The sequence below is a fragment of the Acomys minous genome, assembly GCF_964271855.1.
Source record: "Acomys minous genome assembly, chromosome: 11".
NCBI classification, from domain to species: domain Eukaryota; kingdom Metazoa; phylum Chordata; class Mammalia; order Rodentia; family Muridae; genus Acomys; species Acomys minous.
The window spans coordinates 97,615,147-97,631,685 of NC_140492.1; the positions used below are offsets into that span (position 1 = coordinate 97,615,147).

The window sequence follows — 16,539 nt, forward strand, 5'->3', positions numbered from 1 at the left end:
TAACTCAGTAGTGTCAAAATCTATGCCTCACTTCTGTATTTTCAGACTATACACTGATTTTCTCTTGTATGTGCTTTACAATTAGTTTCCCAGGGTGCAGATGATATTTCTGGAACATATCAGGGGCCTGGACTGTGGTTTGACACCAGAGAAGACTGGTGGGTGGTCTTTGGTTTGATATTTTTGTTTGCTTGCTTTTGGGGTTTTTCGAGACAGGGTTTCTCTGTGTAGCCTTGGCTGTCCTGGACTCACTTTGTAGACCAGGCTGGCCTCGAACTCACAGGGATCCACCTGCCTCTGCCTCCCTGAGTGCTGCGATTACAGGCGTGAGCCATTGTGCCCAGCTTGTTTGATATTTTGAGACAAGGTATTGAACCCTACTCAGTGCTGAGGTTACAGCACTGTCACTCTGGCAAGAGTGTCCTCCAGAGCCAGCTTAGTTTAGTGAGTCACAGTCTTGTCATATACTTGCTGAGTAACCACCAGCCAGTAACTTCCCTATGAGTCAGTCTGCTTATCCGTTGCATGTGATTACTGTCAATACCATGTCACAAAATTGTGACATTAGTTACCATGTATAAGCGCTCTAGAAGACTGCTTGACTCTGAAAAAAATATTAGCTGCCACTATTACTAATATAATAATATATTGGGTTTTTGTTATTTTATGTAGGGTCTTACCACACAGCCTTGGCTGTCTTTGAACTCACTATGTAGACTTCTGCCTCTGCCTCCCCTGGAGCTGGGAATAAAGACAAGCACCGCCATGCCCAGCGCATAGAGTGCAGTGTCGAAGTCTTTTCAAATGTAAGGACTAGAACCTTTGGTAGTATTTTTGTCTTCTGTAAAACGTGACTACCCTTCTGCTGACACTGGAACTCTACTTTAGATGACGTTTGGACAGTCACGTTTCCTGTGGATCCTCCTGCTGTCACTGTGGCCTGAGGGGTTTTCAACATCACTGGGAAAGTTAGCCGAACAGCATTGAAGTCTAGAGCAAAGATGGACATGTCCCTGTGCTCAGCTCTTTTTGTAGGGAGGTGATGCCTTTTAATCTGAAGTGATGATGTCTTTTGTCCCCCTTCATAGCCTGTCTGCCAGCTACTGGGTCTTAAAGGCGCCCCCACGCCCAGTCTGCCTTCCTCACATTTGTTTTGACTTTTGATTTGTTTGATCTCAGGTGAAAAGTCAGTTCTTCAAAGAAGTTTTTTCCCGACCTCCTAGCTGGGTTAGTCTTCTGTTACCTTACCTTACCTTGCTATAGCCGTTCTCCACTGAGGCAATGCTGCTGACTAGGAATGACGTCATGATTGAGGAGTACCGGATATATGTAATAGGCACACGTGTGCACGCACACACACTACATGCACGCCGTCTCTTTGCTGGGAGTGAAACTGCAGTGCTGCTGAGGGATGGTCCTGCCTTGTTTCCTTTGGAGCTCTAACACGTCGCACTTCCCTCTGGGGAGGCCTGTCACTGCGGGCAGCATCTGTCCTTGTCAGGGATGCAGCACGGCTGTGGGAGCTTCTGTTTGCCGAATAGTTACCTACTTTGTTTGTTTGTTTTTTGAGACAGGGTTTCTCTGTGTAGCCCTGGCTGTCCTAGACTCACTTTGTAGACCAAGCTGGCCTCGAATTCACACTGATCCACCTGCCACTATCTCCCAAGTGCTGGGATTAAAGGCCTGTGCCACCACGCCTGGCTAGTTATCTGGGGGAATTGCTTTGAAACAGATGATGGAAACGCTTTTCTTTCTTTCCTAGCAGAATATATTTGCCTTTTTTCCTTATCACTCCTCAGTGGACAGTGCATCCTTCTCTTTCACTAAGTGAGACCTGTATTTTACTCACCTTTGAATTTCCAGTGCTTACCAGTGATAATTGCTCAACTTTATTAACAGCAAAACAATAGTATTTAAGGAACATGTGTTGAATTGGGCTCCATGTACCACAATGTGTGCTTGGCTCCTGCAGAAGTCAGAAGAGGACCTGAAGCCCTTGGGGCTGATGGCCACAGGACTGCGAGCTGTCGTGTGGGTACTGGGATCCCAGTCTCGGTCCCCTAGAGGAGCAGCCGGGCTCAGGAAGCCAGCTGTCCAGCACTGTTTGTTAACTTTTGTTGTTCTTTTGGGGGGGTTGTTTTGTTTTGTTTTTTCTCTGTGTAGCCTTGGCTGTCCTGGACTTGCTTTGTAGACCAGGCTGGCCTTGAATTCACAGAGATCCACCTGTATCTGCCTCCCAAGTGCTGTGCCTGGCTTTGGGTTTTGTTTTGTTTGTTTGTTTGTTTTTTGTTTGTTTGTTTGTTTGTTTGAGACAAGGTCTCACTATGTAGCTCAGCCTCTCCTAAAACTCACTATGTAGACCAGGCTGACTTTGAACTCAGAGATCTGTCTGCCTCTGCCTCCTGAGCCGTGGCATCAAAGGTGTGCTACACCTGGCTTAAAAGGCTTTGCCTTCGTGTATATATACCTGTCCGTGCAGATGTGACTGTGCCTGTGGAGGCCGGTAGACACTGTCAGGCTTCCCTGGAACTGGGGTCATGTGCTTGTGAGCTGTGGGTGCTGGATTTGAACCTGGATCCTTTGGAAGAGCAGCTTGTAAACGCATGGTTTCCTCCAGAACCCCAACTCCTGAAGTAACAACTCTGAGGCTTAAATATATGTAAAACAGCCTAGGCCAATACAGCTAGGCCTGCTCCCTGGCCTGCTCATAACTAATTCCCCACTCATTCATTCCTTTGCCGCTCGGCTGGCTACCTCTGCTCAGTGTCCGAGTCCCAGGGCGAATCTGTCACCTCTGACTGTGTCCCAGAGTTCCTCTGTCTCTCTGCAACTCTCACTTCCTAATTTCCGGCCTTAGCTAACAGGCCATTAGCGTTTTATTGACAGGTGATGCTTCTATACAGACACAAGAGATTTCTTCTACAGCAGCTGGTGCTCTTAACTGCTGAGCCATCTTGTTTAACTCTGTGTGTAGCTTTGACTGTCCTGGAACTCTCTCTGTAGACCAGGCTGGCCCTGAATTCCCAGAGATTCGCCTGGCTCTGCCTCTGCACCGCTGCTGCCACACCCAGCTCCTTGGTTAATGCTTAAAACTACTTTTCTTTCTTTTTTTTTTTCCTTTTTCTTTTTTTTCTTTTTTGAGATAGGGTTTCTCTGTGTAGCCTTAACTGTCCTGGACTTGGTTTGTTGACCAGGCTAGCCTCGAACTCACAGAGATCCACTAGTGCCTCCTGAGTGGATTTAAAGGCATGAGCCACCATGCCCAGCAACAAAAATGTTCTTTAAATAAATGCTTTCTACCTCATATAAAGGCGCCATGCTTTGTCATTTTGTCTAATTGACTCTGAAATGGTTCTGTCTACTCTGAGCTACGGCTTTTCCTCATTTGAATCACTATTAAACTGTGGTAAGTGCTGGAGACGACAGCGGCAAATGGTTGTGCAAATGGAGGATGCACTTAATGCTGCTGAAGAGTACATTAAAAATGGTCAAAGTGGTAAACTTTACATACTTATAATTACAGCATTATGCTTTGTTACCTTATGGCAAGTCCTAGCTATCGTAGCCAAAGATGGCTTTGGACTTAATCCTCTTGACTTATCCAACACCATGCCTTGCTTTTCCACAGTTTTTAATCCCAGGATTTGGGAGGCAGAGGCAGGTGGATCGCTGTCAGTTTGAGGCCAGCCTGGTCCTCAAAGCGAGTCCAGGACAGCCAAGGTTACACAGAGAAACCTTGTCTGGAAAAACAAAGGAAAAAAAGAAAGAAAGAAAAAGAGAAAGAAACAGTAGTTCAGAGTGACAATTGCCAATCAAATATATTTGTGTTTGATTTTTTTGAGACAAGGTTTCTCTGTGTGTCCCTGGGTGTCCTAGGCTGGCCTGGAACTCAGAGATCTGCCTACATATCTCTCCTGGCTCAATCAAATATTTTTTGAGAACCTTTTGTTACAGTTAACTTTAATAAAGTATCAAGGAGCACTTATTAGCGTTGTCTGATCAAGGTAGATTTAAATTTAGATCTAGTGATCAAATTATATTTAGTCCTGGAACTTAATCTGTAGACTAGGGTGGCCTGAAACTCACCTCTCAGCTCGAGTTATTCTTTTTTAAAAAATATTTATTTATTTAATGTATATTAGTGCTCCATCTGCATGTACACCTGCATGCAGAGGAGGGCATCAAATCCTCTCATAGATGGTTATGAGCCATCATGTGGTTGCTGTGAATTGAACTCAGGACCTCTGGAAAATATTCTTTAAAAAAAGAAAAAAAGATTGATGTATTAGGTATACAGTGCTCTGCCTGCATGTACACCTGCAGGCCAGAAGAGGGCATCATATCACATTACAGATGGTTGTGAACCACCATGTGGGTGCTGGGAATTGAACTCAGGACCTCTGGAAGAGCAGTCACTGCTCTTAACCTCTGAGACATCTCTCCAGCCCCTGGAAAATACTCTTTTTTGTTGTTGTTTTGTTTTTTGAGACAGGGTTTCTCTGTGTAGCCTAGGCTGTCCTGGACTCAATTTGTAGACCAGGCTGGCCTCGAACTCAAAGCAATCCTTCTGCCTCTGCCTCCTGAGTGCTGGGATTAAAGGCGTGTACCACCATGTCTTGCTTGGAAAATATTCTAGAAAAAATAGAGCAGGGTATAACGGAGCATATCTTTGATCTCATCACTCAGGCAATCTTTGAGTTTGAGGCTAGCATGGTTTGTAGTGAGACCTTGTCTAGAAATCCATATATATATTCCTTTTGTGGTTTGCTTTATTTTGTTTTTCGAGACAGGGTTTCTCTGTGTAGCCCTCAATGTTCTGGACACTTTGTAGACCAGACTGGCCTTAACTCACAGCGGTAGGCCTCCCTCTGCCTCCCGCGGGCTGGGATTAAAGGTGTGCAGCACCACATCTGGCTAGATAGATAGATAAATAAATGCTGTCTGTTTGGCTTCAGGTCTGGAGAAGGAAGTGTGATATATTCTGATGATATATTGCGTCTTTTGGCAGCCGCCTTTAGAATGAGTGTGATGACCGTGCTGTCTGACTGGGCACTGTTCGCCCTGCTTTAGTTTCTATGTCCAAGAGCCCTCAGGGCAGGGGTGGGCTAGTCCAGCAGGGGTGGCCGCCTTGGCCTGGGCTGATAGCCGTGAGATATAGATATATGAAAGGTTGTAGAGTTAATATAAGTATAGTGTCGAGTGTTATCTAACAAAGAAAAACTGTATGCATTAGCTATTTTTCATTGCTGTTAAAGGATTTTTTTGAAAGCAGCACTGTAAAGGAGCATAGTTGATTTTAGCTCACAGTTTGGGGTGGATACAGGCTGTTATGGCAGGAAAGCTGCCCAACACGGTGTCTTGTGGCTTCCTAGTCCTAGAAATGTGTGGCTGGGACTTGTCTCTTCCTCACATCTCAAAGGAACAGGAAGCAGAGACCAGACACAAGTCAATAGAGGTGTAAAACCTCAAGGCCCACTCCAGGGATCTGTGTCCTCCATGAGGTGCCGGTAGTGCCACTGCCTAAACATGAAGGGTCACACACATGGGCCTGTGCAGGCCGTTTTATAGGCTAGCCACAATACTCTATGTCTATGTAATTTCAGTTAGAAAGCAGTGTAAAAATATGTCACATTTAATATAACCTCAGAGATAAGCTTGGTGGTAGAAGTGGATCAACTTTACTTGTATAACCATGTTGTTTTAGTATAATGTAGTTCTTGCAATTTAAAAAAAAACTTGTGAAATTAGACCAAGACAGGAATAATGTACTGTAAGATAGAAACCCACCCAGGAGCGTCTCCATCTTGGACTGGGCGTGGTCAGACAGCGCGCTCACCTGCCACAGCCCTTCCGGTTATGCGCTTCTACCCTGTGCAGTTTTGTGACTCTGCCAATCAAAGGTTTAAAAATTACAGCACAGCACCAGAATACTGTATGTTTTAAACTATGTAGTATATAAAGCCAGGGAAGAAATGAGAATTCTCACGGTTATATAATACTAATACTCTATGTAAGTCATTACGGTACCAATAGATACCAGGAAAACTGGAATAAAAACATTACTGTAGCAATATTTGTTATAAGAGTAGCAGTAATGTCCAGATGAGTTGTGGGTTTGGTGTGGCTGTTGGGTGGTTATTTGTTTGTTTGTGAGAACAGTTGGCTGTGTTTGCCCTGTGTAGGGAGACAATAGAAGACGTTAAAGCACAGTCATGTTACAGATATGAAGCAGAAGACAGTGAAGAAGAGGAGGTGAAAACATTTCTTTTAATCGAGAGGACAAGGTCAACTGGAGGATTGTAATAAGATCGGGGAGAATTAACCTGCTAGGAAGGGCTTTTACTAATTAAAACTGTTAAACCATTATATAGTGGTAGAGTCGATTAAAAAAATCTTCTCCTTCACCAAGCCTCTCATAGGTTTGGTTATTAAAAATAATTCACAGTTAATACTCGAGTTTTATTAGTTTTGTTCAAGAATTTGGTTTTAATGAAACTGCCATTAATATAGTCGCCTCACTTTGGTTTAGCAGATACAACCCACACTTGAGTTCCCTGTCCCCCCGGATTCCATTACCCTTTGCAGTAATGTGCCCAACGCTGCGTGGTTTGGTGAGGACAAATAATGTACTTCTAATACACCTTCCTAGGTTTTAGAACCAGATGGGGGAGGGGAAGAGATACACTAACAGAATTAAACACCACCACATAAATTGCATGATTTTTCTTGTTTTTCATTCCACAGTACTTTGTGGAAGGCAGTTATTTCATGATGGGATTTATTTCACTTACTGAGTTCATAAGTTGAAGTTTTATGAAAGGATAATTTTTTTCCATTTAAGTTCTACAAAGGTTGCACTTAATGCTTTTGAGGTGTGGTTATGATTGCAACGCGCCCCTTTAATATTTTATTTGAACGACTAATATAGCTTGTATATTAAATTGAGGTGCAAGTGTTTTTATTTTCACTATTGTGCTGTCAAGGGAGTTACCAGTTTCCCCCCATCCCTGAGGTCGCTGTCGTTATTCCACCACGCTAATTTAAAATAATGACCTGAATCTGATTTCTACCCGGGCTTCTCAACGGCTTGCTTTTGAGTAGTCTTGTGTGTAAGGAGCCTGCCTGCAGGAGCTGGGTTGGTCTGCGAGTGCTCCGTGGCACTAGGACCCAGGGGGCTCCCGTGAGCGGATCTTGGGGCCAGATTGCAAATTCGCGGTGACTCAGTCTGGTCGGCTCCTGGCGCTCGGGGCGGCCGCGGCGGCACAGGCTCGGCGGACGTTGGCGCGGAGCTGCGGAGCGGTCCGACCGGGCTTCGGGTCCGATCCTGGGTTGGGGCCGCGGCCGGGGCCGGGGCCGGGGCTGGGGCTGGGCGGCGGCGGGCGGGTGCGCGGCCGCGCGGCGGGCCTGTGCGCGGGACTAACATCTGCTCGTCTCTTCCTGTGTCTGGCTTTATTTGCAGCAAACCAAGATGGAGTATGAGTGGAAACCTGACGAGCAAGGGCTTCAGCAGATCCTGCAGCTGCTCAAGGAGTCCCAGTCCCCAGACACCACCATCCAGAGGACCGTGCAACAAGTATCCTTGCCGGCCCGGGCCTCGCGCCGCCGCCCGCCTCCCAGCCCGGCCGCGGCCCCCGCCCGGCCTCGCGCACGCGGCCGCAGCCCGCCAGGCCCGCCGCCTCCGCCGCCGCCGCGTGGGGCTCGGCTGCCGCTTCCGGGCCGCCGCCGCCGGGGAGGCCGCACGTGCCGGGCCGCCACGTCCTCGCCGCCGAGCGGGAGCGGCGGGGCCAACACAATACAATGCTCGGCGGGGCGGGGGCGGCGGGCCTAGGAGCGGGGCTGAGCGGAGGGAAGCGGCGGGGCGCCGCCGGGGGTGGAGCCGGCGCGGGGTTTGAACCGGCGGGAGGGCCCGGGGCTCTCTCCCGCCGCGCCAAAGGCCGGCGCCTCGGTGGAGCTCACGGCACCACCTGTTGCCGGCTCCCCTGGCGCTCCGGTAAGGTCTGCGTGCTAAAGCGTTGGCCCAAGGCCGGGCCACAGTTACCCAAGGGAGGCTGGTTAGCGGTCCTCTCGCCTCAGTGGGAGAGAATGGAATTTGCAGGGAGCCGGAATGGAAAGCTGCAGGCTCCAGAAGAACGCAGGGAACGAACGCACAGATCGCAGCCAGTTAGCCTTGTTAAGTCCAAGCAAGTTAATTCTTTAAGAACTTAGGTCTGCTGTGTTCACAGCAAACTCTCTTGTTAATGTTTCCAGTAAGCAGCAAGGGAATTCAGTAAATCAGCTCCTAGCATTTGAGCTGCTTTCATCTTAAAACACCACTTACTAGAGGCTTTCATTTTAAAACACCCTTTCTAGAGGCTTTCAGAGAAGTACTGCATTGCTGTAACCTCAGCTCTCCAATAGGTGACTGAATATGACACTGCCCTCTCTAAAAGTGGGGTCACTTAGATCTACTTGGATTGTTTAAAAAGCCATTTTGTTTGAATACCTTTGATACTAAGGAGAACAGTAGTTTTACATATAGGGTAGCTTTTTATCTGAACTGTGCCGTAGATCAGTTTTGTTGTTGTTGTTTTGTTTGGTTTTTGGTTTTGTGCTGTCATAGTTCTGTGGGTGGTAGAATTTGAAAAGTGTAGGTATTATTTTACAAAATAGTTTTTAAAATTAGCCAAGTCTTGAATTGCATTGTACTTTCTATAGCACTAAATAGTTTAATTTCTTGTTTTAAGTACCTATTGTATATATCAAGTATGATGCTTGGACCAGCCCAGTAGTCAGTGTCCAGTTTACTGTGGGTATTAAGAGCATATTATGTTCTCTGAGAAAGAACAAATTAATCAAGCATGACTGTGCTACCCCAGTAATCACAGCACTCGGGCACCTGGAAGGGTTAGTGATGGCCTGTTATTTTGTATTTCCTTAGCATAGAGCAAATTTGTTCTATATAGGCTTGAGCCCTTTTTGAAAGACTGATGCAGATTGTGTGCATTGTATGGGAGTATGCTTTGTCAGAAAATAATGTTTATTAACATCAGCATGCTAAAACTAATATTTGTTGAGCTTTTCTTTGAAAAAGTAGTTACATTTTGAAGTTCTACTAAAGTATATTTTGCTAGAATTTACATTCTGACCCTAGGTATTTTGAGGGCATTTCCAGTATGTAAAAAGCTTATTTAGTGTGCCTAGTGTATTTAATAATTTAGATTTCTTTAGTAAAAACATTATAATCTCTGTGCAGGTAAAATACACTTGACAAGCATATTACAGATTGAGAATCAAGCCTTGAAAGATTGACAGCATCATGTCCCTGTCACCACCAGTTTGTGTCCTCACCCGTCATGTCTTGGGATGATGGGGTGAGGATTGATTTGACTGACACTATATCTGGGAAAGAATTGGTGTGGGTGGAGTCACAGGCATCAATGGCATCTTGTCCTTTTTAAATTCTAAAGAATGAATGAGCCAAAGGAGAACATCTTGCTAATTTCCCCTTGAGCTTGAAAAGCTTGAATTTATTTCTTAGGCTGCTTTTATTTTTTTGTCATTTGTACAGAATTTTTAAAGCTCTTTTTTTTTTTTTAATGCATTGCTTAATTCAGCATACAGACGCTTAGTTTTTTGAGACAGGATTTCCCTATGTAGCCTTGGTTGACCTGGACTCGCTTTGTAGACCAGGCTGGCCTCAAACTCACAGCGATCCACCTGCCTCTGCCTCCCCAGTGCTGGGATTAAAGGCGTGCGCCACCACGCCTGGCTCATCTCTTATGTCTTAATAAAGACACTTGATGCAATAGTTCAGCCAGAAAGAACTGGAAGTTTTTAACAAGTACTAACTAGTGAGTTGTAAATAACATCAGGTTTGATTTAATAAGCAAATATTATTTTTAGATTATGCAGAGAAGTTTCCTTAACTACTGTTTGTTCTAGAAACTGGAACAGCTTAATCAATATCCAGACTTCAACAACTACTTGATTTTTGTTCTTACAAAACTAAAATCTGAAGGTAAGTAGAGGTTGTGCGGATAATTAACTAAAATGTCGTTAGCACTATTAAGGTCTGCTAGTTTCCGAGGGTTCCATTTTGCCGTCTGAAGGATGAGTGTCAGCTGTGCTGCCAAGGTTGCTGCCGCTGCCATGCTTGAGTGGGTGAGAGTAACAAGTGTTCTCCTGCTGACTGGATGCTAATAGAGGTTCCCCAGTTATGTGAACAGGACAAATGTGTTTTACAGCCCGGTGTTTTGCTTCAGTGTTAGTACATGAGTATAGTAAAGACTGACCTTTAAAACAGTGTACAGATTGAACGCAAGGTTTAGTGTATTTATTGTAGAAAGGAACATGAAAAGTGCTATAGCCGAAATGAAAATGCTCACACCATCAGATAACTGTTGTCTCTGCACTTTATTCTAGCATGACTATGTACTATTTCAAAGTCATTAACAACTGATGGAGTCCTTAACTATTATAGTTCTGTTTTAAATTACTCCTTCAGTACTACAACACTAACCAGTCTGTGTTTACAAATGACATGGTCTGTGCTGGTTTTAATACTTGTCGTAGGTCCTTCTGGACTTCACTTCACACATTACTTATTCGTTAGCACTGCTTCTTTGTCAGACAATTTGCAGGTCATGGAAAATAAATACCAAAAAAACCCAAATAATGATGCTTGCCCTCACTGAGCTCACAGCACTTGAACGTTGTTAAATGTCTCTTCCCAGAGCTTCAGACACTGACACGCACTGGCAGTTTTCTGGCCTCTGTGTAAGAGTGCTAGCTTTTGTTTGGCCATGGATGGTTTCGAAGCCATAGTAAGAACACTGCTTGGAGTTGTGGAGTAGCTCCGGGTGGACTCTGACACTAAGGCACCTGTCCTGTCTGGCTTTTTTCAGCTGGAAAATGCCTGCTAGACACTCAGATGCTGTAAGGTCTCAGCTCCCGCCCCTAGCGCGTTACAGAAGTAAAGATTTGCGTGTGTGCGCGCGCGCGTGCGCGCAGACACACACTCTAGCAGTTGCTTTGACTTGTTCTCAGATGATTTCCTAGTGCATTCCTAGTGAATTTGTGATTAGTAAAAAAATTTAAAACTGAAACAAGGCTTTAAGCCAGTAATTCTTTAGTATATCTTTTAAAATGTGGTTATTATTCTGCTTTGCTGAATGCTTAGGATTATACTGTCTTTCTTAGTATAGAAAAACCTTATAGACCAGTAATCACTTGGCTGGGGGTGGAGCTCACTTTTAGAGTAGCACATGAAACCTGAGCACTGCAAAGCCCCCTACACACACACTTTTTTTTTTTTTTTTTTTTTTTTTTGTCATGAGGAGAGGGTGGAGGTAAGAGTTTTTCTGTGTAGTCCTGCCTGTCCTAGAACTCACTCTGTAGACCAGGCTGGCCTCAAACTCAGATCTGCCTGCCTCTGCCTCCTGAGGACTAGGATTAAAGGTGAGTGCCACCAGGCCTAGGTGTGTGTGTGTGTGTGTGTTTTAAGTTCTCATATATTACACCCCGACTACAGTTTCCCTCCTACCACTCCTCTTAGAAGAGCAGGCCTCCCAGGGACATCAAACACAGTGTAACAAGCTATGATAAGACCAGGCGCACACCATTACATCAAGGCTGGACAAGGCAACCCAGTAGGAGGAAAAGAGTCCCACAAGTAGGCAAAAGAGTCAGTGACAGCCCCCATTCCCACTGTCAGAATTTCCACAAGAACACCAAGTACTCATCATAACATAATTGCAGAGGGCCTAGGGCAGACCCCTGCAGGCTCCCTGCTCTGTGAGTTCCCATGAGTCCATTCTCCTCATGTGTTCTTGACTGTTCTGGTCCCTCCAGTCCTTCCCTCCTCTGCAGGACTCCCCAAGCTCCCAGGCTTGGCATGTAAAGATACTTTAAAATAATAATAATAATAATAATAATAATAATAATTCAAATAGAGATTGCTAACCCCCCCCCTCCCACATAGACCTGTTAAATTATAAACTACAAGATAATCACGTTTACTTGACCTAAAGTCTATTTTGTTTATTTTTTAGGCACTCTTCAAAGGATATAGTGGGAATTTTATGTTTGTGTAAAACCTTTATTTCTTCTTATGCCAGTGATAAACTTATTTCTCTTCAGCCCAGAAAAGTGCCATATCAAGCCAGCTCTTACAGTCAGCATTATGGCCACCCACAATAGAGAATGTACATGACTTTGTCTTTTAATGAAAATGCTTGCCAGGCACTTGGCACTCAGGAGGCAGAGGCAGGTGGGTTGCAGTGAGTTCAAGGCCAGCCTGGTCTACAAAGCGAGTCCAGAACAGCCAAGATAGCATAAAGAAAACCTGTCCTGAAACATGGAGTAAGAGCCCCCAGTGGGTGCTGGGAAACCAGCCCAGGTCCTTTTAAAAGAGCAGCAAGTGCTCTTAAGTGTTGTGCCATCTATCTAACTATCTTGTTTGTTTATTTGCTTATTTATTTATTTTGGAGGCCGGGTCTCACTGTGTAGCTCTGGCTGCCCTTGAACTCAGAAGAGATGCCTCTGCCTCCCAAGTGGTGCCATTACAGGTGTGCATTTCCCTGACCTGAGTAGGACTTTTAGGTTCTGAAGAAGCCTCAGATGAGCTGGTCTGTTCCTTTACAGATGAGCAGTCATGGTCTCCTGTGCTGTAAAGCCTTATTATAATAGGTGCAAAACAGCTTATTGGTCGCTTTTTAATGGAGTTTGGACACAGAAAATGTACTTTAAATTGTTTGCCTTGTGCTGCAGTTTATTAAAACTCTCCACTATGTAATATTAAGTTTAAAAAATTTTCTATGAATAAATGCATACCACTTAAAATAATTATTACTAAATTATTTAGCTAACAGGATGTTTTCTTGAGAAAGTTAGGTACTCATTCACCTATTTCATAGCAACTTTATTTTGAGATAGGATTTGACTATAGATCTATAGAAAGCCTTCTTAAAGGGCTGTTTGTTTGTTTTTGATCCCTCTGCCAACAGATAGGGTTTCTCTAACTGTCTGGACCTCATTCTGTAGACCCTGTAGACCAGGCTGGCCTCCAACTCAGACCATCCTGCCTCTGCCACCTCAGTCTAGGATTAAAAGAGTGTGCCACCACCCCCACCTCCCAGCCCTTTCATGGAGTTTTGAACTTAAGATTTAGTTTAATGCTTTATTTTGAGCCACTCTTTGAAACACATTCTTTTGTGGGTGTGGGTGTGTCAAGACAAGGTTTCTCTGTGTAGCCTTGCCTGTCCTGGACAGAGATCCACCTGCCTCTCTGCCTCCCCAGTACTTGGACTACAGGTGTGCCTGTGCCCTGCCCCTGCCCCCCCACCCCCCATTGAAATGCATTCTAGTTAGAGATGGAAAAGTGATTTTAGATGTTGCCGTGAATGCTCTTAGCCTACATTGCTGTGGTGACGTGAATAGGGTGTTTGTGCTGAGAAACTCTTCTTTTTTTTCCCCCTCTTGGAGGTTATGCCAGTAGTATGCACATGCTAACTAGAACGCGCCCAAGTAATTACCTGTTGATGTGGTGGGTCAGGCAGTTGGATCACAGTGACATTTAATTCCTCGGTTTTTACACTTTTTCTTAGTTGTGTTTTTTTTGTCTTGCCTGTCAGTGTATTCTGTGTGGGGGTGGCATGGAGATCCCTTCAGTGGGTCCCATGGAGGTGCAGGTGGTTGTGAGCCACCCAGTTTGGGTGCTGGGAACCAAACTTGGGCCTTCTGTCTTCTAATAGTCGCAGCTGCTTCTCCCCACTCAGGTCTCCGGCCCCTCGTGGTGGCTCCTGCGGCCTGTTGGGAGGAGGGCTGTACCTAGAGTGATGCAGAACGTGCTTTGGGAGCTAGATGTGCCAAATGGGGCGTTGGCTTTTCACTTAGTGGACCTGTGTAACTTTGCTTTGAGACAGGTCTCTCTGTAGCCCTGGCTCTACTATCTAGACCAAGCTGACCTACCCACATCTGGCTGATAACCTCAGATAATTTAAAAGTCTGAAATTGTAACTAGATAAAACAAAGCCATCCACAGGAAATAAAGGTACGTGTTAGCACGGTAGACCTGTGTTACATCTTTTTGACTCAGGTTCTAATTTTTCTTTCTTCTTACGGGTTTTTGTTTTGTTTTGTTTTTGAAATAGGGTTTCTCTGTGTAGCCTTGGCTGTCCTGGACTCACTTTGTAGACCAGGCTGGCCTCATTCACAGAGATCTGCCTGCCTTGCCTCCCTGGGTGCTCTGATCACAGACATGTGCCACCACGCCTGGCTAGGTTCTAATTTCTTAACGTGTATATTGGGTTATTACCTACCTTGACAGGGTGTGAGGATTAAATGCAATATTTGTGTTAGTGTTAGTGCATAACAGGCATTTAGATGACGCCATCTAATGACTCTGGTGCCATTAGCGCTAGCAGTGAACTAAGTGTCTTCCAGAAGACAGCCTTGAAGAACTTCAAAGTCAATTTCCTTTTAGTGCTTTAGGAGGGTTTTGCTGTACTGCCCTCTCCCCAAGTGAAAAGCATAGCAGCCATGCTGTATGAGAAGTAGCCCCGTGTACTTGCTTGGGTTTTGGTTTTCTTACCTGGAAGAACTGTTTGGATTCTCAGGAGCAGTTCTCTTTCACGGATACACTTAGCGTTGTATAAAAATATTTTAGATGGCCCTGGTCTGAATGGCTGCAGCTACTGTCTATGACCAATAGAGCTGACTTTTGATACTTTGTGATTTTTTTTTTTTTAAATCAACTGTAGCAAAAAGAAATTGGAATGTTGGAATCATCTCTTGAACATAAATTGTTTTAAAATTACTCTTGTTGGATCCAGGTGATAGTGGAACTACCCAGAGGTAGAAGCAGGTGGATCTCTGAATTCGAGGCCAGCCTCGTCTACCTAGTGAGTTCCAGACAGCCAGGGTTACATAGAGAAACCCTGTCTCAAAAGGCAAACAACCAAAGGGACTATTGTTAGTAGATTTTGAAGCAGAATTACTTTCAAACTCACTGCTATTGCTGCTTTTTTACAGATGAGCCCACAAGATCATTGAGTGGTCTGATCTTGAAGAATAATGTGAAAGCTCATTTTCAGAACTTCCCAAACGGTGTGACAGACTTTATCAAAAGTGAATGTCTAAATAACATTGGTGACTCCTCGCCTCTGATCAGAGCCACTGTTGGTAAGTTATGTTGCAGGAACTTTGCGTATCCTTTTGTAATCCTTTTGTAATTTTTAGAAATGAGATGCTATTTTCCTGAGTTTTTGTTTATCCATTTTAAGTTGTGATGGACAACATCGCCCTTTAAATCCTTATTTATAGCATTTGCAGTTACAGTAAAAGCTTCATAGTCCAGTGAAGCCAAGCTCCCTGGTTGCTAATTAATCAGATGGTTGCAACCGGGTCTTGAGGCTTGACATTAGGATCCCTGCCTTTCCTGTGAGAGCCTGTGCGTCTGTCTGTAATGCCTTGACATTAGGATCCCTGCCTTTCCTATGAGAGCCTGTGTGTCTGTCTGTAATGCCTTGCATCATTGTTGGTGTCAACTCTTACAGGTACAGAAAGTCTTATTTCATACCATCAATCTTTTTTATTTGGTTGTTGAGACAGGGTATCTCTATGTAGCTTTGGCTATCCTGGACTCACTTTGTAGACCAGGCTGGCCTCGAACTCGCAGAGATCCTCCTGTCTTTGCCTTCCAGTGCTAGGATTATAGGTGTGCGCCACCATGCGTGGCCGTAGCATCAATAGGATTCTTAATCTGTGTACTATCTACCTCTTCCAGTACTAGCCTTCTTTATATCTGCTTCAACGGCAGGGTTTGGTTTCTTTGTTTAAGTCTTTTCAGTGTACAGCTTGTTTTCAGGGATTGAAAGTTTACTTTCAAACTTACGGCTGGAGAGATGGTTCAGAGATTAAGAGCGCCACCTGCTCTTCCAGAGGACCTGAGTTCAATTCCCAGAAACCACAGGGTGGCTCACAACCATCTATAATAAGATCTGATGCCCTCTTCTGGCGAGCAGGTGTACATGCAGGCAGAAGACTATACACATACTAAATAAATAAATATTTTTTTTTAAAAAAAAGAAAGTTTATGTAATAGTGAATTAAAAATAATTACCGTAGCTGGCATAAGTCACTTTGGGAGCACACAGCTGGAGTATATGTCAGCAGCTCACCACAGAAGCAGGCAGTTGTATTCAGACAACCCACCACTATCAGTGTGCCATGGCTTTAAGAAGCTATCTTTTACCAAGACCTGGAAAGCTATATCTAACAGGTTGCTTAAATGAATCAGCGTCTTATTAATTGTTGCTTGTTCAGGGAGTTTTATACAGTGTTTCTTTTAGGTTGAGAAGTACTGTTTGTGTCTCTGAGACTCTGGCTCTCCTCGGCATTTCCATAGGAAAGAGTGCTGTTATGCAGAGTGCCGTTATGCTCACTTGAGGTTTGAGGACTGTGGTACAGACTCAGACTCCACAGATTATTCTCGTGTGCTTATGTATCCTCTTAAAGGTATCTCCACCTATTGGCAGTGGTAAAAAGAATAGAGTATGGAAA

The 16,539-nt window shown here is 44.6% G+C and overlaps 1 protein-coding gene across 3 annotated transcripts in view; it reads left to right on the forward strand.

Moving 5' to 3' along the window:
* The window catches only part of TNPO1 (transportin 1), a 78,358-nt gene that overhangs the window by 23,667 nt on the left and 38,152 nt on the right, over window positions 1–16,539 (forward strand). Inside the window, exons 1-4 of one of the 3 annotated variants that reach the window (XM_084802682.1) lie at window positions 7,202–7,316; window positions 7,460–7,573; window positions 9,922–9,997; window positions 15,010–15,159. In XM_084802682.1, coding sequence (XP_084658808.1) covers window positions 7,469–7,573; window positions 9,922–9,997; window positions 15,010–15,159 — 331 coding nt within the window. In that variant the 5' untranslated portion in view covers window positions 7,202–7,316; window positions 7,460–7,468. Of the gene's footprint in view, window positions 1–7,201; window positions 7,317–7,459; window positions 7,574–9,921; window positions 9,998–15,009; window positions 15,160–16,539 lie in introns of those variants that run through there. The other 2 variants (XM_084802681.1, XM_084802680.1) reach the window with 2 other exon arrangements.